Source organism: Cariama cristata, unplaced genomic scaffold (assembly GCF_000690535.1).
Source record: "Cariama cristata isolate BGI_N322 unplaced genomic scaffold, ASM69053v1 scaffold20472, whole genome shotgun sequence".
Taxonomy (NCBI): Eukaryota; Metazoa; Chordata; class Aves; order Cariamiformes; family Cariamidae; genus Cariama; species Cariama cristata.
In genome coordinates, this window is record NW_009604708.1 from 98654 (window position 1) to 123586 (window position 24933).

Genomic DNA, 24933 nt, shown 5'->3' on the forward strand with positions numbered 1-24933 from the left:
TTGAATTTATTGTAATCATGAATGAAGCACCACAGAAATATCCCTCACAGTATTCCATATTTTGACATTTAAACATTGTTTTGAGAAATATTTATTCAAAAGTTGAAATACCTCATTAGAATTCAGTTCATTGTCATGTTTCCTCAAAATGTCACAGTTCCTCTTGGGAAACACATTTCAGGTGCTTCATTTCTTTATTTGCCATTAGACCCTGAATTGCATGCCCAACTCTATTCTTGATGAGGTACTACAGTGCAATAAAACATTTCAGGGAAAAATTCCCCACCATCCACTACTCATTAGACTCTGAAAAGTACATGTTCCAGGTATCCTAGCCTGACAGTGGCAGCAGAAATGCTACAATTTAATTTTAGGGACTGACAGACTTAAAACACAGGGGAAATAAAAGACCTTTACATGCTGGGGCAAATGATTGACCTAGATCGATGCAGTGTTGTATTGGTAGTCCTGAATGACTGCTTTCTGCCAGTGAGAACAGTGAGCAGAGAAGACGGAAATAAAAATTTATTAGTGGATGTCATGTATTATCTTTATATCTCAGTGGCACATCATTATAGTGGGAATGATAAATTGTTATGGTAGTTCCAAGGCTCCACAAAAGATCATGGATGACTTCTTGGGAGGGAGATATTAAGGAAATAATACCAAAATTATATAATACCCAAATCCCTCAGAGCTGGAACTCACTGGCACCAATAGAAGTTTTCACCACTATCAGTAAGTTTTCGATCTGACCTGGGTGGTTGAAACCTTGTATTTAGTTGACCAAAAAAAGAACAAAGAAAAAAAAAAGGGGGGGGAGGGGAGGAGAGAAAAGAAAGACATAATAATTATGATAGTCCCAAATTTATACGAACTGGAGAACATAGTTTGTTATGATTATATGCTATAGTATATACCATCAAAAGACTCAGTGTAGCTTTAAAAATACTTTAAATATTTAGCTTGGATCAAGCTTTTATCAGTACATCTTAATTGAAAAATCATAGTTGAGGAATCCAAAAAGTTTGTTTGACTATGACAAGTTCATTTGATAACAGAGACGAAACCAAATGTTTATTATTTGTGCACCTTGACTTTGCAAGCCATAAGGTTTCATTGTTGAGTGTGAGTATGAATGTTGAGGTAGAGATAAATAGTGGTGCAGCTCTGTCTTACCATTTTCACTGTTTTAATGTGAGCTGAGCCACTGCCTGTTGTGATTTTCAGACTTTACATCAGTTTAAATTTGACTTTCTCCAAGAAGTCTGTCACCACGAGCACTTCATCCCTCTGTGCCTGCCCATACGATCTTCAAACATTCCTGGTAAGGCACCACCCCGAAAGGGTTTCTCTACAACGGTGGATTATTGGGAGGTTCAAAGAGCAGATAACAACTCTCTGAAGTATCATGTCTGCACGTCAGGCACAGAAGCCCTAAATGGTTTTTCAGCTGTGGTACTTAAGCAGTGTGATTAAAAAAAACATCATTTCAGTATGCCTGTAAATAAATGCAACCCCTGACAGCCCAGTTAGGTGGTGGGAGGTGACTCTTGCTGGAAGTTTTGAGCTGAATGAACTGGACTATTTGTGAGGACTAATTGCTAAAGCTGCAGTAGCCTTGGGAGGAGGTGAGCTAGGGAAGGGGTTGAACGAGTACAGCAGGAAGGGAAGAAGCTGAGGTAGTGATAAGGGCATTGTGAAACTGCTATTTGGGAGTTAGCTTTTCTGCCGCTGTTGGGAGTGTGACTTGTCCATGTGACAGCCACTCCTTTGTGGGGAAGATCTGAACTGGACATGTGGGAGGAGTTTGGAAACATCCATCTCAGATAATAGGCCATTGGTACTTTTGCCTCCAGAGTATCTCTAGGATGGGCAGGCAGGTCCCATGCATTTTCTCCCCAGTGCATTTAGTTTCTTGGCCTCTGGCAAGCCTGAACTTTACATGGTCACCACATACTGCAGGGTTTTACCTGGAGCAGTGAGGCAAGAGAGGCCCATTTCAGAATCTGTTAGTAATACCTCCTGAGCTTCTTCTCAAGGCAGGAGATACTGTGTGGAACCCCTTGTTTTGCAGAGAAACCTGAACAGGTTTTGCCTATGCTCTGCCACAGGAGTGAATGCACCCTGCTCGTGCCCCAAAACCAGCAGCCACCATGCATTCCATCTCATGCACTCCATCTCATGCACTGAAATCTTACTTCAAACCTAACTTTGTAGCCAGTGCCCAGTACGGGGTGCTTTTCCTCTTGATTTCAAAGACACTGGGATTTCAGCCTTGGGCACAATTCTGACAGTTTTCTGTGGACTCTGGGGAGTTCACTTGGGATGTGGTACTTTAAGTTGCTGAGAGTGGAAGATAATCTTCCAGTGGAAGGCAGGATCATCTCTCTATGCAGTGTCTCTCAAACTATGGGCCCTTGTCTCCCTTTTGCTTCAGTTTTCAGCACCAAAAAGTGAGTTCAGTTCTGACACTCATAGCTTTCTTTAACAGTAGAAGCTGTTTAATTCAAATTTGAGTCAAATTTTAAAAAAAAGATACAAAGCAAATATATTTTTTTTGTTAATGAGTAAAAAAATAAGCATGATTTTTGCCTATTTTTGTTTTATATTTATGAAAAATGAAGATCCTGTGACACCTTCAGAATCAACACAGGAATATCGAACATCAGGTATGAACAAAATGACTGCATAAGAAGTAAGCAGAATTGTGCATCAGGAGCTTTAACATTCGCTTTGACTGCTGCCACTGAACTGTGTTAAATTTAGGCAAAAGTTATTTACCATTTTCAAAAGTGGAATTAGTCTGGATCTCTGTGTTTTAGAACCCTTCTAGCTAGAATATGGGAACAACAATTTGGACTCTGTGCCTCAAAGACATGAATAATCTTATTATGTGCAAAACATTTGAGATTCTTATATGGGAATGTGTGTATCAATTGTCTTTTATTATTAAGTCGCAAAAACTGCATGATTTTGAGAAGTAATAATATTAGATTAATTCATTCTAGCAAGCAAGGGAGCAGAATGGGGCAGTCAGATCAGGAAAGCAGGGTTTAACAGTGGATTAAATCAATAAAAGTTCCTGAAAATTTGGAAACAGGGGGTGTTGTGTAACATTTATTAATTTAAGCATTCTTGTCCATTCTGTTCCAAGATATTCCAGAGTACACATTGACCAATGAATTTTGCCGTAAACATTTTCTAATTGGAGTCCTGCTGCGGGAGGTTGGTTTTGCCTTGCAAGAAGACCAGGATATTAGGCACTTAGCTTTGGCTGTGCTTAAAAACTTAATGGCAAAGCATTCATTTGATGATCGATACGCAGAGCCGGTAAAGAAACCGTTTCTTATTCTTTTTTCTTTGCTTGTTCACACAGTAGCTAAACATACATGAAATTTCCTTAACCACCAGTATACGTTAATTATTTTCTTCAGGATTATGTTGTGTCTTTTATTTTTTAGGCAAAACAGGCACAAATAGCAAACCTGTACATGCCACTCTATGGAATGCTTTTGGACAATATGCCAAGGATTTACATGAAGGATATGTTCCTTTTCAATATCAATACTTCCAATCAGGTATTTTATGTGATTTTTTCAGAACACTGAAACAATAAAGCTGAGGTCAGACCCAGTCAATCTGGTGCGAAGAGATCCAAGTTTATGCTGGTAACAAATTAGCTAACAAAATGCAGGTCTGAAAATGCTGATTTGTTTGCACCCACGGTGTTTAATTTGGAAGGTCTCAATTGGCAAAGTACCTACAGGGCTCCAGGAGTCTGTACTGGCAGGGTACAGACTGTGGATCTGGAGCAGACCCAGGACGCTGGCTGTCCCGGAACTGGAAAAAGTTAGAGGTTTGCAGCCCCAGCCAGTTGGTCTGCCCTGGTGCCGAAGGCTGGGGGCTGAGGACCCTGTCCTCAGGCAGGTCCCTTGGCAAGTGGTTGGGAGGCATTGTTGTAAAGAAAAACTCCCGTCACCCGCAGATTCTTTGCAGGATTACGTCATGAACTCACAAGCAGTTTCACTGGTACAACAGAGGGACGATGAACTATACTAGGAAGCAGAGGGAATGCATACAAGTAGCTGAAAGAGTAAAAGGGTACAGAAACATCATAAACCAGCTTTACCACCATGGAAAATGTCTGTATAAACTGCACATGTGGAGGAGCATGTTTGCTTATTTCTTAAAAGATTAGGTATGTTAGAATCATAGCCCTGCTTTGAAAACTAGAAAAAGATTTCTGCAGGGGTGTTGTATCTTTCAGTCCTTCCAGCAAATGAGCCTGTTTCATCTGATTATTGCTAACAGCAGTTAATGCTCCTTTCCCAATGCTGTGCTAGTGTTTAAGAAGCAAACACAGTTAGACTTCATCTGTACTTTACAACTTCAATTATGAGAGGGTTTCATATTGCAGGTAACTATTCAGCGTATTGTGGCAAGCCTTGATCTTTTAAGGCTGTCACGTCTAAACAGCTGAAAGTAGGTTTTCAAGCTCAGTGTCTAAGAAAAGCCTACTGGGTGTGCTGTCCTTATGAAAGTTATGAGTGATATCATTTACTGGAGTTTGCTCTGTTTCTTTCAAAATACAGGGATCTAGGGATGACTTGAGCACAGCTGGAGGATTTCAGAGCCAGACAGCAATGAAACATGCAAACTCTGTGGACACGTCCTTTTCCAAAGATGTTCTGAACTCTATAGCAGGTATAAATGACAGATTGAACATACACACAGAGGTAGATTTCTGTGTATCTCAATCCATTGTGCTTTCTGCTTAGTATTTGTAGACGATATCATTAACCCATTTTATACAATATTCAGGGAAACATGGTATGCAATGTTTCTCTTCCCTTTGGGCGTTTTTGGATTGACTTTTCTTTCTATTGTGAAGCCGCACTTCTTCCACTGCTTCATTTATTCTCCTGCTTTGGAACGATGCCAGTATTCAGGCTCTCACAAATCCCTGTGCCTAAGTTCATTCTTGTAGTTTCTGCCTGACTTAAGAATAGTTCCAAGGTTTCTCATGAAAGCTCCTGAAGCCTCTTGGAGGCAAGTGTTCTTAGTTGTTCCAGGTTTAATGGAAGGGTAGAAACACAACTTACTTTGTTCATTTCCTCCGAACCCCTTTTCAAAATTCAAGGAAGAACATGGGCATCTTTCCACTGATTTTTGTGGCTTTAGGTCAGACCTTACAGAATGTAACAGGCCATTTTAATGCCATGAATAACAGCAAACTGAATCATTTTACTTCAACTTGTTGCACGTTTTCAGTACTAAACATACCCATCAATAGCTTTGCTATTGGAAGTTCAAAGCATTGGTGTCAATCCAGCATGTGACACATTTTAAGTTTTCCATTTTTCTTGTTAGTTTTTATATCCATAAATGTTTTAGTTTAGCATGTTTGCTATGACTTTCATTTACAGCCTTTTCATCAATAGCTATCTCTGCAGCAAACCATGCTGACTCCAGAGCTTCCTTAGCAAGTCTTGAATCTAACCCAAGTACCAATGAAAAAAACAGTGAGAGAACTGACACGTGTGAAAAGGTACATGTACAAATGTTGAAAACAGTTACTAGAGGTGAAAGCCTGTCACTATACTTAACAAGGACCTTTGCTGCCAATTCAACAGATCATGAGACCTTTGTCTTTGATTGGATCAACACTTCGTTTTGACAAGTTGGATCAAGCTGAAACTAGAAGCCTTCTTATGTGTTTCCTTCACATTATGAAAACCATTTCGGAAGGTAAGAAAATGTGCACTCACTACCTAATTTACATTGTTGTAAAATATTGTGAATGCTGAATCCAAACAAACATTAAATTAGAATAATTATTAGTGTATTTTACAGGCTTTGGGTCAAGTTTAATTCCTTGTAACAAATACATAATATATTTTAATATCTCCCTTTAGACGCACTGATTTCCTACTGGCTGCGAGCACCATTCTCAGAAATAACAGACTTTTTCAGCATTTTAGAGTAAGTTCACTTTATGATTGATTGATTTTATGTTAAATGATGATGTTCTAAAGTGACTGCTGCAAATAATTTCTCTTTGGATTTGTCCACTAGTGGAATAGGCTGTGTTAGCTCTTGTATCTTAGATTATTTTGCCATAATCTTCCCAAGTCATAATGAGACATTACTGATAAAATCCATATCCTCCAATATGTTGGTCATTTCCATGAACAGGGCTCATAAAGCTCTGGGTGTTCCTCCTAAAAGAGATTTTCACAGTAGTTTCCCTATTTGGGACTGAGATTCTACTCTTCCCTTGAGAAAAGAAAAGTATTTAGCTCCCCAAAACTTCCAAACTGTAAGAAAAAACATGCAATGTAGAATTACCTGCTTTTCACATCTCGAAGGTGGTTTGCTTAATCCAATCTATGCACGCCTGCAGAATCCATGCAGGTAGCTGTTTTCAGGTTTTCCTCACCATCTTCTAAATGAAAAGCGAGTTATTTAACTTCAACTGGTGAAGAAGCAATGCTTTTGCAGCCAAGTCTTTGCCTTTTCCTCCTCACCAAGCAGGATTCTTCAACCATGGAGAAAGGGAGCAAGGGTGTGGAAAGTGGTGCCACATCTTGTGCATTCCTAGGCTGGAAACTGCTGCATTGTATTCTGTTTGCTTACTAGGAGGTGCATATGCCACAGGTCTCTTCGAGGCACTACAATTCATAATTTTTTCATAATTAGGAAGCCATTAATAGACATAAAATGTGTTGTTTTATCTTTCAGGGTTTGTCTGCAAAATTTCAGATATCTAGGAAAACGCAATATTGTAAGGTAATTCTCTAGTTATAGACTGTATGTTACAGTATTTAAATATTACTGCATTACATTAGACTTAAATGAGGTTGACAGTGTACCTATCAGTTTTCTCCCGAAAGCATCAGTCTGACATACTGAAGCCAATGTATGCTTGATTTTTTCTTTTATGCAAACAATGTTATCATGATGCTCTGGACATCTGAGTACACACCTGGTGTAAAAGATGAATTGCATGTGATGATACGATAACAACTATTGCATTTATAACCCAAAATACTGGGCCATTCTCAACCATATTTCTGTGTGTATGCCAAAGGAACTTGAACACTGTACTTTCCATCCATATAGGGGAAAGAATAGTTTTAATGGGCATAGGTAAATGTTCCACAGCAATAAATATTAAAAAAAAATCTTCATCTCTATCCACTCTCTGAAAAAGCATGAGATCATGGTCCAGCTGTGAAATGTGAAATGCACAGTTTGTCTCGATGTTTCATTTTTAATTTAATATTACTACTGTGAACTTGTCTATTTGTCATACTGTGGAAAAACAAAAGGTCACCAGATGAACTGGTTCATACTCCATGGCAGGTTTTGTCAGGCTTGTATTTATTCTTCAGAGGCATGGCAAAATCAGTGTCATGTTCCACAACACATTAACATTTTTTTTCTCTTAACAGGAAAATTGCTGCAGCTTTTAAGTTTGTTCAGGCCACCCAGAATAATGGAACCCTTAAAGGTTCAAACTCCTCTGGCCAGGCATCGGGTCTTCTCTCGCAATGGTAAAGACACATTGTATTATTAACTCCTATAAAACCACGATCTTTATCATCCTCCAGCCCTCAGTACACTGTCACAGTGTTGACTGAAAAGAGGTTGACATGACATGTAACACTTTTCAGACCCCTCGAAGCCATAAACCATAAAACAATTGAGTCCCTTTTACTTCAATTTGACTTATAAGCTGTTGTTTAAAATGTTATGTTCAGAAGAGTCCTTAGTTACTGTCAATATTGTTAGGCATTGCAGAAACAGTAGCTTTTGTTTTAAGCTCAGATCCCAATCTGAAAGATAATCCACAGTTTTCCCCAACCTGAAGGAATTCATAGATCTGCAACCTTATGCTTTCATGGAGTCTTACTGATTTAGGGGTAAATATCTAACGATATTTACTTATGATATTGGGGGATTTGGTTTTCCCCAATAACGTGGGGTTGCAGAGGGGAAAGTATCTAGCAAAACAGAGCGAAACGTAAGAGGAGGTTTGCTTGACACCTGTCTTTTTACTTCCATGCTGCTAAGTGTAGCATAGTCCTATACTGTTATGTCCATGTTGCTAGTTAGAGAATCTTTCTTTCCTAGTCTTTTTTTCCTCCTTCTTCCTAGTCTAAATATTGCAATATTTAATCATTTTCATGGATTGCATGGTAATAAGCTGCAGGTGCAGCACATCTTTAATAATATTTTTGATCCTTTTAGGGGAAAGTGGGATCTTTTTCATGTTAATAAAGTAAACATTATATGTAAAACATTGAGAGAAAGCAAACTTTGGATTCTGTGCAGGTTGTTGTTGTATCTAAGAGCATGGTGAGAAAGTCCCCCTTCCTCATGAGTTTGGATCATTGACTTTCCTCATTTACGTATAGCTAGAATATGCTCACTGTTATAAGCATGCTCTTGGAGTGGAACAAAGGGGAGAAAAGATGCTTTCTCTGCCATACTTCTTTCTTTGTTCCTCTACTGTACAGTTTCAAGAAGCAGCATTGATTTCATTACCCCAGCTGGAACTGGCAAGCAGCCTTTAGGAGGCTGTTGTTTTGTTACATGTTTGCAGATGAACCAACATGGTGGCAATCCATAAAATAAAGTCATATTTCTGCTGTCTCCAGGACCTGCACACTTTAGCCCCTCACAGATCAGCATTTGTTGTCCGAATGGCTATCTGTTTGGCCTGTTGTAATACAAAGCATTTTTTGATGAGTTGAGAGTTGAAGTATTGCTGGTGATCAGCTCTAAATTGCACTTACATTTATGTACTTCAGTTTGCTGAAATGTTCATAGGAAACCAGACTTTCCACCCCACTCGCCCCCCAAAAACACCACAAAAACCCCCTTTGAGATCTAATTCCCACATGTTCCAAACCCATTAGTTTGCCAGGATGTCCACCCAAATCCTTCCACTGTGATCATTAATGGAAGACTTTATCACATTGATTGGCAAAAGTCTGGCCATCAATTCCGTACCAATCTGAAATGTTAATTTTCTAAATTATTTTTGTAAAAATAAAAAACATAAAAGAGAGTTTAGCTAGGTGCAGCAAGTAATTCTGTCCTAGAATATTTTTAAATTATGCAAATTTAGGAGACTGCATTTTTTTAAAGAAATCAAATAAAAGTGTATTTTAATAAGTGACCCGAATTTTGAGAGGTGTTAAATCTTGCTGAATTCTATAATGGTTACAAATTCAAAATCCTTTCCAAAAATGTGATAAGCATTGGTATTTTAGTTCTAAGCTTCTCATTATAAATTAATGTTGTGTTTGTCAGCATCAAAGAGGGTTAAAAGAACACACACATACGCACATGCCTATCTTTACTGTCATTGTCAGTTTGTCATCATTTTCTTCCCCCTGTAGAAGTTGTATTAGTTCTTTCATGAGCAGGATATATTTTTCTTGAATTCTGAGTTAACAGAACTCATCTCATTTTCTCTTCACCCAAAGGCAGTTTTCTAAGCATCAACCAGCTATTTAAGCTAATGCTTTTTTTCAGTGCTCAATGAGTGTTTTGTCTCCTGTGATCTCAAGAAATCACAGCACATCTGTTTGTTTTGTCCACCTCACTGACTTTCTTCTTATCTTTGTTTCTCTGAAAAATTTTGCATCAGTTTGTTTGACTTAACCCTTGAGAAGTACTGCAGAAAATTCTAACTGACATGGAAAAATTCTGTATAGGCATGATAGTTTATCCCTTGTTTCTGTTTTTTAATGGTACCTTTCAATTTCAGGATGCATTCTACTTCTAGTCACGATGGCCACAAGCATCCCAGATCTCAAACGTTACCAATAATCCGTGGCAAAAATGCACTTTCTAACCCCAAACTATTGCAGATGATAGACAACAGCACTGCAAGTAAGTACAAAAAATTATTTACTTCCCTCTGGAATTCTATAGGTTTTGCATCAGGCTCTGTACAATTAAATCTGTTTTCATGAGTGCTAGTGAAAGACAGCCTGAAGACAAGAGCCTAAACATAGAACTGACTCTCCATTTTCCAGAAGGCTAAGCAATAGAAGCTTAAATTTGGTCAAAGTTCACTGAGAAACAAAACTGATTACAATAACCTGACATATTTAAATAGCCTTAACGACAAGTTATTCCCCCCTTCCCAACATCCGTTGCCTCTGTGGTTATATACCTTGCTGTACAAGTGGATGTACACTGGCTGAAACATTACATTTATTAGGTGTAGCAATAAAAGTGACCTTTTCATGATAGAAGGTTCTTTAAATGATGAGATCGAAGTCATCTATGCCACTTTCCAATTAGGTTTCTCTCCTCCTTTGAGGATGAACAGAAACAATGAAAGAATATCCTCACATCACTGGTGCAGATGGTAAAAGTTGACTCAAATTCCCTCCCCTTTCATCTCTGAGCAGTTTTCTTCAAAATATCCCTTTGGTTAAATGTACGGTTAGGACTCCATCTCCACTGTGCTGAGACTTAATGACCAGATTGCAGAGTTACATCATCTTTAACTACACTCTGAAGATTTTTTTGTCATCTTGCTTTTTATGTGTTGCAGGCAGCTCCAATGAAACAGACATTGTACAGTATGTAGACACAGAGGCAAACATTGCTACAGAAGTTTCCCTCACAATCCTTGACCTGTTGTGTCTTTACACTCTGAATCACCAGGTATGTTTTGCTGTTTCATTTTCAGCTTCAGCTGGCGTCGTGTGGGATATGTGGTAGGGGGAAGGCCTTGGGGAGCAGGAACACAGAAAACTTGAAATACCTGAGACAGCAGGATAGGGAAATAAGATATGCTAGTCCTCAGTGAAGGTATTTTATGAAGGAATTGACTCATAGTACCCAAACTGAATAGAAGGATGTGGAAGAAGAGCATCCTACATATGCTATGGGCAGCCCTGCTCTGCATGAAAGGGTCATGCATCTACTAATACGTCACCCTATCTGAATCAGGCTTATTCCACTAGATTTCAGAGATTTTTAGACAAAAGATTTCTGAAGTGCTTATCATCCGTATCTCTTCAAGTCAGCAGGTGAGTCCTCTGCCTCTTTAAAAATTGATCTGTGAATATTGGCCCAGATAACTTGCTGAAGGTCTCACGGCTACAAAACAGCAGGCAACTCCTCTTAGATTTAGTGTCTACTTTCTGCTACTCTAGCCCTTTAAATCTAGTGTATACCACCCACAAGTAGGAGTACAGACATAGGAAAGTGCTGTCCTCGAAAAACTGCAAGTAAAAAGAGTCTGCAGCACACTGGGAATGCTTCATCCACTGAGATTTTACATTGAAAAAAGCATGTCCCTAGGAACACTCCAATGAAAAGTCCAGCAGAACCTTCTTCTGTTTATTCACTTTAATAACCAGAATGTCCTGTCTTGTCTGTGAACTTTTCAGAGGCAGCTCCAGCAATCTGATTGCCAGAATGCATTGATGAAGAAAGTCTTTGACACACACATGCTCTTTTTGCAAATCAACCAGTCATCAGCAACTCTCAAGCATGTCTTTGCTGCCCTACGGTTGTTTGTAGGCAAGGTAACTATGGTTTTATTCTGTTAGTCTGACCTATTAATATGTTACAGCAAGTGCAGCTTAAGGACAGTTGGCTACTTTGAAAGAGTTCTGAACTTCGCTGTATTAATGCTCATTCCTGACAAAGATCTTCTGATGCATTGCTGATTAAAAGCAAGAAGTTCACAATATCTGAAAAAATAGTTCTGTTCTGGAAAATAAAAAATTTACTAAGAAAGTGAAACTTGTGAAGTAAATAGGTAAGTAATGTCCAGGTCTGTAGTATCTGGCTATGTCATTGGCTTTCGTGCTTTTACCACCTGTGGGAGAAAACTTGAAATCCTAGAGGTCCATGGCCTTCATGGCAGCTACCCGGTTGAAGAATCCAGCAGTGAATGATTACAGTTGTCCCCAGAGGAGCTAGCAGGAGAGTATTCCATATGCTTCACCAAAAGTTCATCCAAACTAATACAGTTTTACAAATACCTTGTTTTCAACATAGAAGAGTTTTTGGACAAAAGCATGCTTATGTGTCAAACTGTTTACTTGCTTGTATTGCACATGCATAAATTATCATGGGCAATTAGACACTTTGTGCAAACTGCAAAAGCTGCACAATTTCCAAGTCATAGACTTAGATGAGATCCTCTTAAAACTAACCAGAATGTAGCACACAGATAACAATTGCTGTGGGGAAGTGAGAATAAGCACGGCTGGCCTGATCTCCCAGATGTTTCTATGAAACGCAACAGTGTAGATCAGTTTAAACCATGTGGCCTCCTTCTGGTTGTTATCTGAGGGGAAAGGAGGAGGAAATCATGTAGCTTGAGGACATGGGGGAAATACAAAATAAACCATCCACAGGCAGCTTTAAATTACATACCAGACAGTCAGGAACAGAAGAACTCTGTGCAATGGGGAGGATGCATAAATATCCAGGATTGCCCTTTTCATTCATCCTGTAGCTCTTGGGATTGAATTCTCTCTTCATAGTTCTGTGGGAACAGGGATCAGTCGTGGTTCCTGCAGCAGAACCTCTCAGGTGGTACTTGAGATCTGTAGCCAATATGTACGTCTTCCACTTCTCCTCGGTCTGTTTTCTGTTATATTCACCACACTGATAAATAGTAGATATGGTTTGGAGAGCTATCCTTCACTCTCTGTTGTCTCCTGCTGTTCAAACCCTTGACTGCTGGAAGTTTGCTGACTTTGCTACTCAAAGTATTTTCTTTGTCCTGAACAGCTTTTATAGTAGTGCAGAACCCCACAGACGCTTTTCCTGGTTAGCTGTTCTGCATTCCTTGCAGATAGGTTGCTCTGCTTTTACGCTTTCTGTGTGCCAGCTGCTGTCTGGACTTCCTGGAGGCCAGTTTGATTGTTGCATTGCGTACGGTGTTTGCATGAAAACCCGTGTACATCTTAATTTGTACATGGGATCGTGTTTAATGGGTGGTCTAACTTTTTCACTAAACCCTGGTATCAATGAATATGGGAGAGAGTTGTTTTTACTGAAAGCGTAACAGAAAAAAGTATAGGCTCAGAATAACTGTACCAAGGCCTGAGAGTAGTGCTAAACACATTCACACTTTTTTTTCAATAGTTCCCATCAGCATTCTTCCAAGGACAAGCAGATCTCTGTGGTTCACTCTGCTATGAAATCCTGAAGTGTTGCAACCATAGGTCACGTTCGACGCAGACAGAGGCATCTGCTCTTCTTTATTTTTTCATGAGAAAGAACTTTGAATTTAATAAGCAGAAATCAATAGTTAGATCCCATCTACAGGTAAGTGAAGTGTGAGATCATCGGTATTTAGCTGATGTGCATTGTTTTTTATCATTATTATTTTCATGCATTGTAGCAAAGCAATTCTTTTGGAGTCCTCAGACAGGCAGTTCTCTGTGGCAGCTTGATTTTCCTGCCAAGTCTGAAAACATTGGGCTGGATTCTCTGCTGTTCTTGGACTGCTCGGCTCTGTTCCAGGGAGAGACAACAGCTGTGAATGTAGCCATATAGCCAATAAATAGCCATATAAATGGTTATTCTTGATTCACATGCATTGCTTACAGCAGTGAGAACATAGCTGATGAAGGAACTAAACAGAATCTGATAGTATAGTAACAGAAATGTAAGTCCTGTAGCAATGCTCTTACATGGCGAAATGTGAGCAATTACAAACATTGCAAAGATTGCTCACAGTCCTTGTGTTTGTAGATGTTATCTTCTCAAGAGACATACGAAAGAGCATCTCTGCTAGCCTGGTACATAAAGTCATACTAAAATAGGGATTAAAAACTGTTCAGAAACTTTGATTTTCCTTTCTAATTGCACCCTGTGTTTGCTCCCCCTGCATACAGCTCATCAAAGCAGTGAGCCAGCTGATAGCGGATGCAGGGATTGGTGGATCTCGTTTTCAACATTCACTTGCAATTATAAATAATTTTGCTAATGGAGACAAGCAGATGAAAGTAAGAAACATTTTTTGTCAATTACTACCTCTTGCAAAAGGTCAGCAATTTCAGAGGAGTAAGTGTTTCAGTGAATAAAATTGATGGCTTTTATTAGACAGTGATTTTTGCATTCATAGTGTGCCTTTTTCAGGCAGCCTGAAATTCATGGAAATGTTTGTGATTCAGAAACTTGAAAATAATTTTTAAAACAAAAAAGATATTTTTATTTGAAAATTGTATTATTTGTTATTCATTGCTTATTTTGATCATTTGCCTGATGTCAGAGAAGATATCGTGCATTGTGACTAATGAAGCACAATTGCAGCTGACAAACAATTTTTAGTCTACAAACTGTCCCTTTAGTCTGTTCAGTAAATGTTGTACCAAAAACATGCACAACAGTTGGGTTTTGTAACAGCTTGCTAATCCCCTGAAAAGAGCACTTAGCTCTTAGATTAGTTACCATTGCTATTATATTCATTGTCTGTACTAAAGGTGTTGGAAAATAATTCCGGTTTTTAATTTTTACAATTCCTGTCCAAACATTTGTGAACGTGCATTTTAAATTTTATACTTTGGAAGTGTTTTTCCTTCTCTGAAGGTGACTTTAGGGTATCTCCACTGAGGTTAATAATAAGGTTGATGTAAGCAAATTGGTAGATAATTACCATAAGCAATTTGACGTCTTATTAAATAAGATTCACTTATACTTTTAAGGAAAGACAACTAGGCGAAAATAGATGTATTTCATTGCCCATCTGAAAAAGAGAAACCACAGAGCGGAGTTAAATATGTTGAGAACAGCTGATAGGAGTAATACGATGACTCCGTTTTAATCTTGCTCAGTGTGAGAAAGCCAGAAGCCAGACTGTTGTGCTTTATTCACTGCAGTGAAACATGCTGTGAGTGTAATTAAGCAGGGCTATCTGTAGCAACAGTGCTCTTCATCAGCTGAAAGTGTACAAGAATCCAGTTCTGGATCCAGTAAGCAACCAAGGAACAAATGTTTCAGTTTGCTGACTTCAGCAGAGTTGTTGCATACAGACAGTGGTACAGCTGGCGGACTGGGATATCTAGTAGGTGCTATGACACATCAGTAAAAAAGTCAAGGATTTGTGTACAAGGTGTATGTACTGTGCAACTGTGACTCTGCTTCAATGCCTACTGAATTAGGGAAGGGGAAGAAGGTTTTCCATAAGCAGGACTTTAGCTCATTCAGGGGTACTGCATGTGGCTCTTTGGATGGTTTAAGTGATGTATTGCTTATCTTTCCCAAAGAACATTAATTTCCCAGCAGAGGTGAAGGACCTGACCAAACGCATCAGAACGGTTTTGATGGCCACAGCTCAGATGAAGGAGCATGAGAAAGACCCTGAGATGCTTGTGGATCTGCAGTACAGCCTGGCAAATTCATATGCCAGCACACCTGAATTACGTAGGACATGGCTTGAAAGCATGGCCAGGATTCATGCAAGAAATGGAGATTTATCAGAGGTAATTAAATAAATGAATAGGAAATCCATTTGTCTTTAGGTTGAGAAGTTCTAATGAAAAGGACTCTGAAAGACAGCAGTGGTGATTTAAGAGAATCATGCAGTGTCTCTCATACACTTGAAGTTAGAGGAAGACAGGTTTGAAAAACACCTAGAGATGTGATGTGCCCATTATTGCAGTTAGCCTAATCATGACTACCTGATATGTGCTTGAGCAAGACTTGAAAATGTCTGACACAGAAGCTGTGGTCAGTATCACGTTAGCACCTCCAGTGCTTAACCCTAACGGGCCCAGTAGCTGTAGTGTTGATGGGGTTATGAGCAATGCATAGCTTACGTAAAGGATTTTCTTCTCCTCCATTATGGCATAGGAGAGGAGCTTTGTTTATAATGCATTGTCCTTTTCATCAAAACTAAATGAGTGATGCAAAACTCCAGTGCATAACCCAGGAATATCTTACTTGCTAAGTAATCTTAACGGTTTTCCTGAGCAAATCTATGCTTTTACCTAAGACACCTAGTGCAATTAACACTCAAGAAGGATTTCGTCATTCAATCCTTTATTTTCTTAAATGATTATATTAATTTTTTCTTCTCTTTTTTCTGCAGCATGACTTGACAGTGATGAAAGTATGTTCTCCTTATCACATGTATGCTGCAAGTTGTACGGTGTACTTTAACATATACATGTATCTTGGTCTCTTGTTACAGGCTGCCATGTGCTATATTCATATTGCCGCTCTCATTGCAGAGTACCTGAAAAGAAAGGGTAAGATCAACATATTCAAAACCAGCTATGTATCTATGAACATTAATGTTGAAAATAATTTTTGGCTGTCCTGCTTTCCTTCCTTATATATGAAGTATTCTTAAAGCTGCTTGAATTCTTCCCAAATGTTTTATTCTTAAAATAAATGCTAGTCTTAGCACTGGAACAGTGAAAGTGTGTGTTTTGTATAAAGAGGGTTAATTAAATGTTTAGTAAGCTAGTGCTAAAAGAGAATGCTTCACTTGTTAGTCTGTTGTTATTAAATATGCATGTATTAACACATACCAGTAGCAGTATACTAATACCATCTTACACTGTCATAGGTTACTGGAAAATGGAAAAGATTTGTACCTCACGTATGCTCCTGGAAGATGGTCAAGTCTCTGATAGTAATGTGTTACTAACAACTCACAATGGAGGAAGTGAGTGCTCTAACCATGCCTGTTTATGGGTCAAATAACATAATTAGGGAATCAAATTACTGTTCTCCAATTGACCTGGAAAAATATCTACCAAAGCAAAAATATTTATAGTGCATGTTGGTGGCTGTAATAGCAAGCAAGTAATCTCAGAAACATTATATGTTACTTTCCTGATGCTCTTTGGCTGTTTTGATGAATTGCTCAGAATGTCTCTGGGTAAGGGCTTTTTCAGCAAGAGCGCAGTCTGCTCTTCATTGGCAACAGAAATCCCTCTCAGGTCAATTGGTGTCTAGCACAAAAATCCATGTCCAATTCCTTGACTATTGAAAGCTGGGAGGGCAGAGGGGTGGAATTAATATCTGGTTGTCCATATCTAACTTAGTATAGCTAAAGATGTATTTTTAATCTGTGATACTTATTAGAGTAATAAAGTGCAGGCTTGTATTTTTAAATGCTTCTATGCCTATGGTTATTTAGTTTATGAAATGTGTATTTCAAAGTAATTCTCAGCATTAGATATTTCAGTAATTTTCAGAAAGAGCAATTTCTGGGGGCAAGAGCAAATATCTGGGGAAGAGAAAACTGTTAGTTTTGGGAAGACCATAGTTCTCTGATACACTTGGAAGTCTCTGTAGGTGAGATGAAAAAATACATCCTTTTAGAAGGAAGATTTCTATGAAGAGCAGTATTTTGGAGATGGTTCACTAGCAGTAAAATACTTTGCATGAGTAACAGATCACAGCAGGTGGAGTGAAGAAACTTGTAGGTCATTTTAAACCTATGTTTAAACGATTTTCAAGCCTGGACAGAGGGGTGGAGCCCCTCTGTCTCAGTGTGTAAAGATTAGCGTTTTAATTATGCCTTAGTAGCATTTTCCTACTCTTAAACTGAACACGAACCCTGTCAGGAGTTCATCACCTCCACTGGCAGGTTTACCTTCTCCATTCAAGCACAGTAGTAAAATCTTTGTGGGTCAGACTGTGCCTGATCTGTAATGTGCAATGCCTGTGTAAGTTGTTTCTTCTGCGACCATTGCACTAAGGCCACAGCTTAGATGTAAGCTCGGTTTTAACCCTTGTGGGCCTTCCCATCAGCAGCTTCTACCACTGGCTTGAGCTTTCTACAAGGGAGTTCCTCAGTTGGGGCCGCAGTTACTCTGCTGATCCTGGGCAGGATAAGGAGAGCCGCTGCCAGCGTGCCCTCGAGACCAGCAAAGGCACAGCGTGCTCCGGAGCAGCCGTGTCCCCATCGGCTGTGGCGGGCCCAGGGCGACTTTGCCCCTCTCACTTAGGAAACCTGACAGGTGGGACAAGTGCAGGTCCCAGCACGTAGCATTAAGTGCCTGTAGATCAGGCTGGGAGGCACAGTGCTGATTTCACAAGTATAAATTGTCTCGCCTCAACCTGTGACTGTAACTCCTGTATAGGTGAGTGTTGCACGTGTAGTTTTGCAACGGCTGGCAGCACTGTACAGCTAAGGAACCGAAATGCCAAAGAGAGGAATAAGATTGCATCAGGAAGATGTTATAGTTACCCTTTACCTGGGCAAGGGGAGTTACATCAAAGAGAACATGTGTAATAGTCTTCTCAATTCAGTCAGTCCCATTTGTGCTTCTCATCACTTGGGCTGTGAAAAAAGTAACTAATCCAGTCAAATAAAATCAGCTCTGTTTTAATGACATCCAGTAACTTTTTGAATTATCTGGTTATTCAGTCATTAATTGACATTGTTATGACTTGTACCTCAAGGCTTATTTTCCATGGGATGGCCTGCTTTTCTGAGCATTACCCCCAACATTAAAGAAGAAGGTGCTATGAAGGAAGACTCTGGGATGCAAGATACTCCCTATAATGAGGTCAGCAGCATTAACATTTATTTACTTGTTCTATATTAACTGAGAGTGTTATTTCTAATGGATGCCTGTGCATGTTACAACAAATTACAGTGGGAATGTACTTCACACAGTATTAAAAGGCATCACAGCTTTTGAATGAAATACCATAGCTGTTGTACTAAATGGCAGGGATAGGTGTTTAGCTAACCAGAACATTAAGTATCAGAGCTGGAAGTTAGGGCAGGGAGAAGCCCATGAAGCAAACCTGTTCTTCTGAATGGAATGTTGAGTATTCAAATATCTTCATGTTACTGTTATTTCAGGTTTTTTATCTAAAGGAGAGCTAGGTCACCAATACCTGATTAAACCTTGTGTCATTGAAATAAACCTTAATATAGAAGATACAGAATAAAAATGAAAAATTGGGTATATGCATTTGCTGCATTGCTATTAATTAAATGCCACTGTCAAGTCACTGAACTATTTGTATTTGTGGAATTGCAGAATATTCTTGTGGAGCAGCTGGAGTTGTGTGTTGAATACCTGTGGAAGTCTGAGAGATATGAGCTTATTGCTGAGGTTAACAAGCCTATCATTGCGGTGTTTGAGAAGCAGAGGGACTTTAAAGTAAGGGGGTTTTTTGTTTGTTTGGGTGTTTTTAATTACCTTAGGAGAGCAGTAAAGATCCAAATTTTTAGGGGAAAAAAAAGTACTTTCTTTAAAAGTAATGGTTTTTTCTTCCTGTCTGTAATTCCTCCTTTTAATGCTTTGTGCTGTGAATAAAAAACTGTGGTATCTTACCTTCCTCTTTTCAGCATCAACACAACAGTAAATGAACAAAAAATTTTCAAACAAACCTCTTGTGTTAGCCAGTGGATGTGAATTTTTACATGTATTTTTAAACCAAGAGCACATTTGCATTATATTTCAGTTTAGAAACTGCTCATAAATTATGTGATCTCTTCACAATTCCAGGGTTTCTTCATTTCTTCTTTACTTGGCAATTTCAATACATAACGGATAACCAGATGATAATCTCATTTACTGATTTTTCTGGTTTTAAATTTAAAAAAAAGAGCAAAGACGTAGGTAGCAGTAAGCTGTATGCTGAGGAAGCAGATCCTCAGATTTTAACTTAGTTGAAATTTTGGTTCTCTATCCTAAGAAAGTGCTTTTTAGTGGTAATTGTGGATAGTGTACATTTGCATGGGATTGGGAGCTAATTGGAGTTGTTGGTACCCTGCTCTCACCTGCGTGTAGGACACTTGGGTTCTCTGACCTCTTAGTAGGTCCCTACCACTGTCTGCTGGTGGGATGCTTGTCTTCCTGTGGGACCCTGTACACAAAGGCACCTACTGCCACAAAACTGCTCAGAAGATGACAGAAACCTTTAAATTAATCTTTAGTGACTGCTAACAAGGTTAAACTATTGCCTTAGCATGTACAGCCATCTTTGCAAAGGTTTGGGAATCTAGTTAAGGCAAGCCATGCTTGTGCACAGATGTAGTGGCATTTCCCAAAGTACTCACATGCTCTCCCTTTCCCTCCCTCTCCCTGTTTCTTAACGTAGAGGCTGTCTGATCTGTACTACGACATCCACCGCTCATACCTGAAGGTTGCAGAAGTAGTGAACTCTGAAAAACGTCTCTTTGGGCGCTATTACCGTGTTGCATTTTATGGGCAGGTAAGTCAACTTGCGCTCTTTTATCGCCACAGATTCACAGATTTCAGCCATGTTCTTCTAATCCTGATGTATTTTGGGGAAACTAAAACAGGGAAACACTTGGCAATGAATCATGGGGTAGAAAGTGCCTCATGGGTCAGACTCCAAGCAGGATTTTACTCAGAAGAGAGAGCACTCAGTTGCATCTGTGTGAACTGCTGCTATGGACTTAGTGATGTAATGGAGAACAGACTTGTACGTCAGCCCTAGTTCTTGATGTCATCAAGCAAAACTAAGACTGAGACGGGGCAGGTTTTTTCAGAGTAAAACTTAAATAAAGCCAGATCAGATGTCTTTGATACATGGCTCTCTCCTCTAATAGAGCTTAAAGCAGAGCAGTATGCAGTAGATGTTTTGTGTTTCTCGCTGACTCTGAGTTCTGCTTTCAGGCCGCCTCTGATTCTGTGCAATATACTGTAGAGTAGTTTTATTCCCTCTGCTGTGCTTCAGCATCCTCAAAGCATTATTTTGTGCTTTCTTCCACTACAAACCAGTGTAGCAATACATCATTTTCCTTTAAGACCTGGTTTTGGCAAGCATACAATTTCCTTTAAAATAATAAGGTGTGTAAACAACAGATTGATGTGAATCATTCTGTTTGTTAATTAGATTTTAATGCAGAAATTTGCTCTTTTCTCCTTTTGATCTTATTCAAGGCTGTGGTAAGTCTAGTTCTCTTGCATGTTTTGTTTAATTCTTCTCACATGTCCTCCATCCTTCCCTGTACTGTTACTTAACATTAACTTTCCTGTGCTCTTGATTCTTTGGTTCATGGCAGATGAAACAACATTATTTCATTCATTGTTGCATCCTGCAAACTAACTTCTGTTTGTTCAGTTACCTGAATTACCTGTATCTGTCACCACGTTGTGTGTGCACTGTGGGGCCCAATGCTGCATCATCTCATCTCAGTGGAAGTTTTTCTCTCAGCTTCACTGGGAGCGGGATTGGACCCCTTCTTCCTCTGTTGAAAACCTCGGTGTAGCATTAATGCTGTTTGAATGCAAGCCTGCTTTCCTGGCCTGTGCAGCAGCTCCAAAGAGGAAGGCTGTTGTGTCAGTCTGTGATCTATGGCTGTAGTAACTGGAGCACTCTGGGCAGGCTGCGGCCACGTTCCTAGTGGTCCCTTGTAGGAGCAAGCAAATCGGGAGTCAGAGGGAAATGGTGAGTCCTGGCTCTTCATACTGATTTGCAAAGCTGAACTAGCCAAATGCAAGGAGAAAGCGAGCTGCACCTGAGGAGGGGTAGAGTTTTCCTTATGCCTGGCCTTCCTCAAAATGGGGGCAGCGGAGGAGGAAACAGGACTCACCTACTTGCAACTTCTTGCCAGGGCTCTCCCAGAGGCAGCTGCTTGTACATGGGTAATTTAGCTGCAGCAGTTCTGCTGAACTGGGTTAAAATCTCTGTTACAGTGCAATGACTTTTCAGCTGCCAGTGCCACAAGGACAACTTCATTTAAACAGCTTTAGTGCTCTAAAAGCATATGACTTCTTCATAGCTGCGTATTGCTCGGTCTGTTCCCTGGTGCCCCCAGACATGGAGCTCTGAATGCAAACAAGTGCAGCTTCCTCCGTTCCTTTTGCAGGAGAGATGTTATGTGATAGAAAGTGGGACTGCTCTGTATTGCTCCTTGCAGAGACATAGTGACAAAAGTGTATGGCACAGTGCAAATAATTAAAGGTAGATCATTCCCATCAGCATTACTTATGCCTCGTTTACCAAGGAAAATAGGAGTGGATGTGCAGAACTGATTAAGGAGGGCTTACCAGTACACAAAGCACCATGGTGGGTGTGGGAGCTACAGATGAAGCTCGACCTGGAAGGAGAGACTGAGAGAACAGTCTGTTCCCATATACCAGTTGTGCCTGCACATTTTTCCCTTTGGAAGGTTTCCTTTCTGTTTTTCTGTCAGTCCCGTGTGCCACTTGTTTCCATTTTGGCTGTGCAAGTGGAAAGGTATGGGGCCTTTTGGTCCTTCTGTTGCCAAGTGTATTGCAGGCCTCCATGCTGAAAGCAGGCTCGGTGCCCAATGCATTTAAAATATTAAAAGCAATTCCATTTTTTTGAGCTTCTGCCAGACTGCACACTTCCTCCCAAAAGCCTGTGGTTGCAGGCTTTACTGGTATTACACAGTTAATCCAGTGTAAAGCAATATGAATCACTCTGCTTAGGCCACTACAAAAGAAATGCCACGGAAGGAAACTCGGTATGCAGGTATGGGATGCGCAGTGTGCAGGTATGGGATACCTTTTCAGTCTTACACATACACTGTTCCATAAAATACCTGTGGATAGATACATACGTAAGCACACACATGTATAAAATCTATTCTTACACATATGCATTTATTCGTTAAACATTCTTATCAATCGTATCAATAATAACACATATATACATATATGTGTTTTGTAAAAATGGAACGCTGCTGTTCCTTAACTGAAACAAAGGTTGCAGAGAAAGCAGCTTAAAGGACAAAAGAATACCTCAAATACTGTTTGCAGGGAGAATTTGGGGAGTTCTTAGTAGAAAAAGAAAATCTGCAGCTGCACCTGAAAACCGTTCTTCTTCATGCAAAGGCAGAGACAGTATTTGGTTACTGCATTGCTGCAGGGATCCTCTGGAAGGGTGGTTTGAAGGAATGTGGTCCTTAGGGAGGATGTAGTCGGTTGTTTTTACCAGAGCGCTTTATTTGCCAGCTCAGAGAGCCGGATCTCATGGCAGCTGCTGTTTTAGACTGGAAATTCTAAGGGCCTTTGGTGACAACATCTCGTTGCACCACCAAGTGGCCACACTAACCAGTGCTTATGATCTTATTCACAGATGAGTGTTTTGAGAAGTCAGCATCTTTCTTGAATTAAAACCCAAAAAAAGCTGTTAAATATGTTGAATAGCTGGAAACTTTTATTGTGCCGATAAGCCAAGACATTCAAGACTTGTTTCTAGAGCAGTATTAGGTAAAGCTGGAGCTGAGGTTTTGTTCTCCTATCTCTGCAAGAAGTTGTGGAAGTTAGAGGGCATAATTTTATAGTGGTAAGGTGCAGGTTTATGTCTGAAGAGCAGATGTGTCCCCTTTTCCAGATGTGATAAAACAACTGTAGCTTTCTTACCAAAGAGTACCACACGCTCACTTACCATAGGAGGAGTTGCTCACTTATACAGACAGGGAAGTTTCCATTAGGTGCTAATTCTTGGCAGGTAAAGCAGAAGGCTTTGCCTCAGCACATCAGCTGTGGGGATGGTGTGTACTCTCCCAGCAAAGGGCAGAGAAGAGTCTGATTTACTGTGAACTCCAAGGGCTGTGTCTGAGGGCATACAGGGAAGAAGAAGGGCCTTTTCAGTGTTCCCACAGTGACAATCCCGGGTCACAACTTGACACTCAGTACATCAGAGCTCAGTGGAAACCAATAACCTACTGTATGGGAGATCGTCTCCCTTCCATTACGTTCAACTGCTCCATGTAGTAATTTGCATCTGTAAGACTGCGTTGTCCTTGCAGGGCAAAACCAGCCAGTATGAAATTAATCTAGGTATATGCATTGATAATGTAACTTTGGCTGCTTAATATTTTAAAATCCTGAAATTGGAGGATAGTGGGCTCCTGAAAAGTATTTAATCTTACTTTCAATAGTCTTTGCCAGACATATAGCATATGGCAGACACGTTTATTTATAGCTCACAATTAACTTCTGCTTGTCACTTGTCAGCTGAAATACTGTAGGGAATATGTACTTAAATGATGTCTTGCATTAGAGACAAGACTGAATCTGTTAGTTATTTGTTTTCAGTTTGGTTTTTTTTTAACCATTAATACAGATATCTTAGTGCACCATACATCATCAGCACAGAGATTTGGCACTTACATATAAACATTGTGTTCCAGCGTGCAAATATAAACAGAATCAGTGTTTAAGAGCATAAACTATATTCTAGCTTGTGTGATTAGTTTGGAAAACATGAGGGGTTTTGTTGAAAACACTGAATAGTAACAGAAAACAGATGGTTTTTGACAGAAGCAATCCTAAGTAGCATGTTTAAGTGTGGTTGCATGAAACTAATGAGGTTTTCCCACATAAAACAGTTTTGCTTTGGTGGAAACAAGATCAGAAACTAGGTTATGATCCTGCAGATCTTTTCTCAGTGAAATCAATAGAGAGTCAATTGCCTGCCCAGCTCACTAAATGTTTATTGGTTGTCAGCTTTTGAGATCTAGATTTGTTCTCTAATTACCTGTGAAGTTCTTCACATGCCTAGGGAGTTTAATTGATAATATTGTTTAAAAATGTGCAATGTTAGAAGGTCACTGTGAGACTGATTAAGATACTATCAGACAAGCTGCCATTGCTGCTATTAGTCATTGGTTTCCAGTAATGCCCACAGTGCTCTTGGCACTTGCCAAATTAAAAGACAATTTTATTGCCCCTTATCCTCACTTAAGGAGAAGACAGAGATGCATGTATTTGTTAATCCCTATTGAAATACTCTCAGGGTTTTTTTCCTAAACAAACATGGAAATTTACAGCTAATTTATTTTAATTCTTTATATTTTTTGTGAAGATTTGTCTAGTTAATAATTTTAGTGGCCAAAGTTGAAATACACTTCCACATGAAAAGGCTGGATTTTGCATGAGCACCTTCCAAAGAGATTTCGGAGGTATCTCTTGACTCCATTCATTTGTGCTTCTCTGTTTTTCAACAGAGATGGCA

General features: G+C 39.5%; 1 protein-coding gene across 1 annotated transcript in view; it reads left to right on the top strand.

Annotated features, from left to right (window-relative positions):
* Positions 1-24933, top strand: part of DOCK10 (dedicator of cytokinesis 10) — a 114339-nt gene that overhangs the window by 79043 nt on the left and 10363 nt on the right. The window contains exons 30-50 of the mRNA XM_009695718.1: positions 1231-1327; positions 2628-2672; positions 3158-3333; positions 3465-3581; positions 4596-4707; positions 5430-5551; positions 5637-5751; positions 5919-5985; positions 6745-6792; positions 7458-7559; positions 9785-9913; positions 10587-10695; positions 11427-11564; positions 13141-13323; positions 13896-14006; positions 15267-15482; positions 16193-16250; positions 16574-16672; positions 18421-18527; positions 19011-19133; positions 20077-20190. Coding sequence (XP_009694020.1) covers positions 1231-1327; positions 2628-2672; positions 3158-3333; positions 3465-3581; positions 4596-4707; positions 5430-5551; positions 5637-5751; positions 5919-5985; positions 6745-6792; positions 7458-7559; positions 9785-9913; positions 10587-10695; positions 11427-11564; positions 13141-13323; positions 13896-14006; positions 15267-15482; positions 16193-16250; positions 16574-16672; positions 18421-18527; positions 19011-19133; positions 20077-20190 — 2388 coding nt within the window. The remainder of the gene's footprint in view (positions 1-1230; positions 1328-2627; positions 2673-3157; positions 3334-3464; positions 3582-4595; positions 4708-5429; positions 5552-5636; positions 5752-5918; positions 5986-6744; positions 6793-7457; positions 7560-9784; positions 9914-10586; positions 10696-11426; positions 11565-13140; positions 13324-13895; positions 14007-15266; positions 15483-16192; positions 16251-16573; positions 16673-18420; positions 18528-19010; positions 19134-20076; positions 20191-24933) is intronic.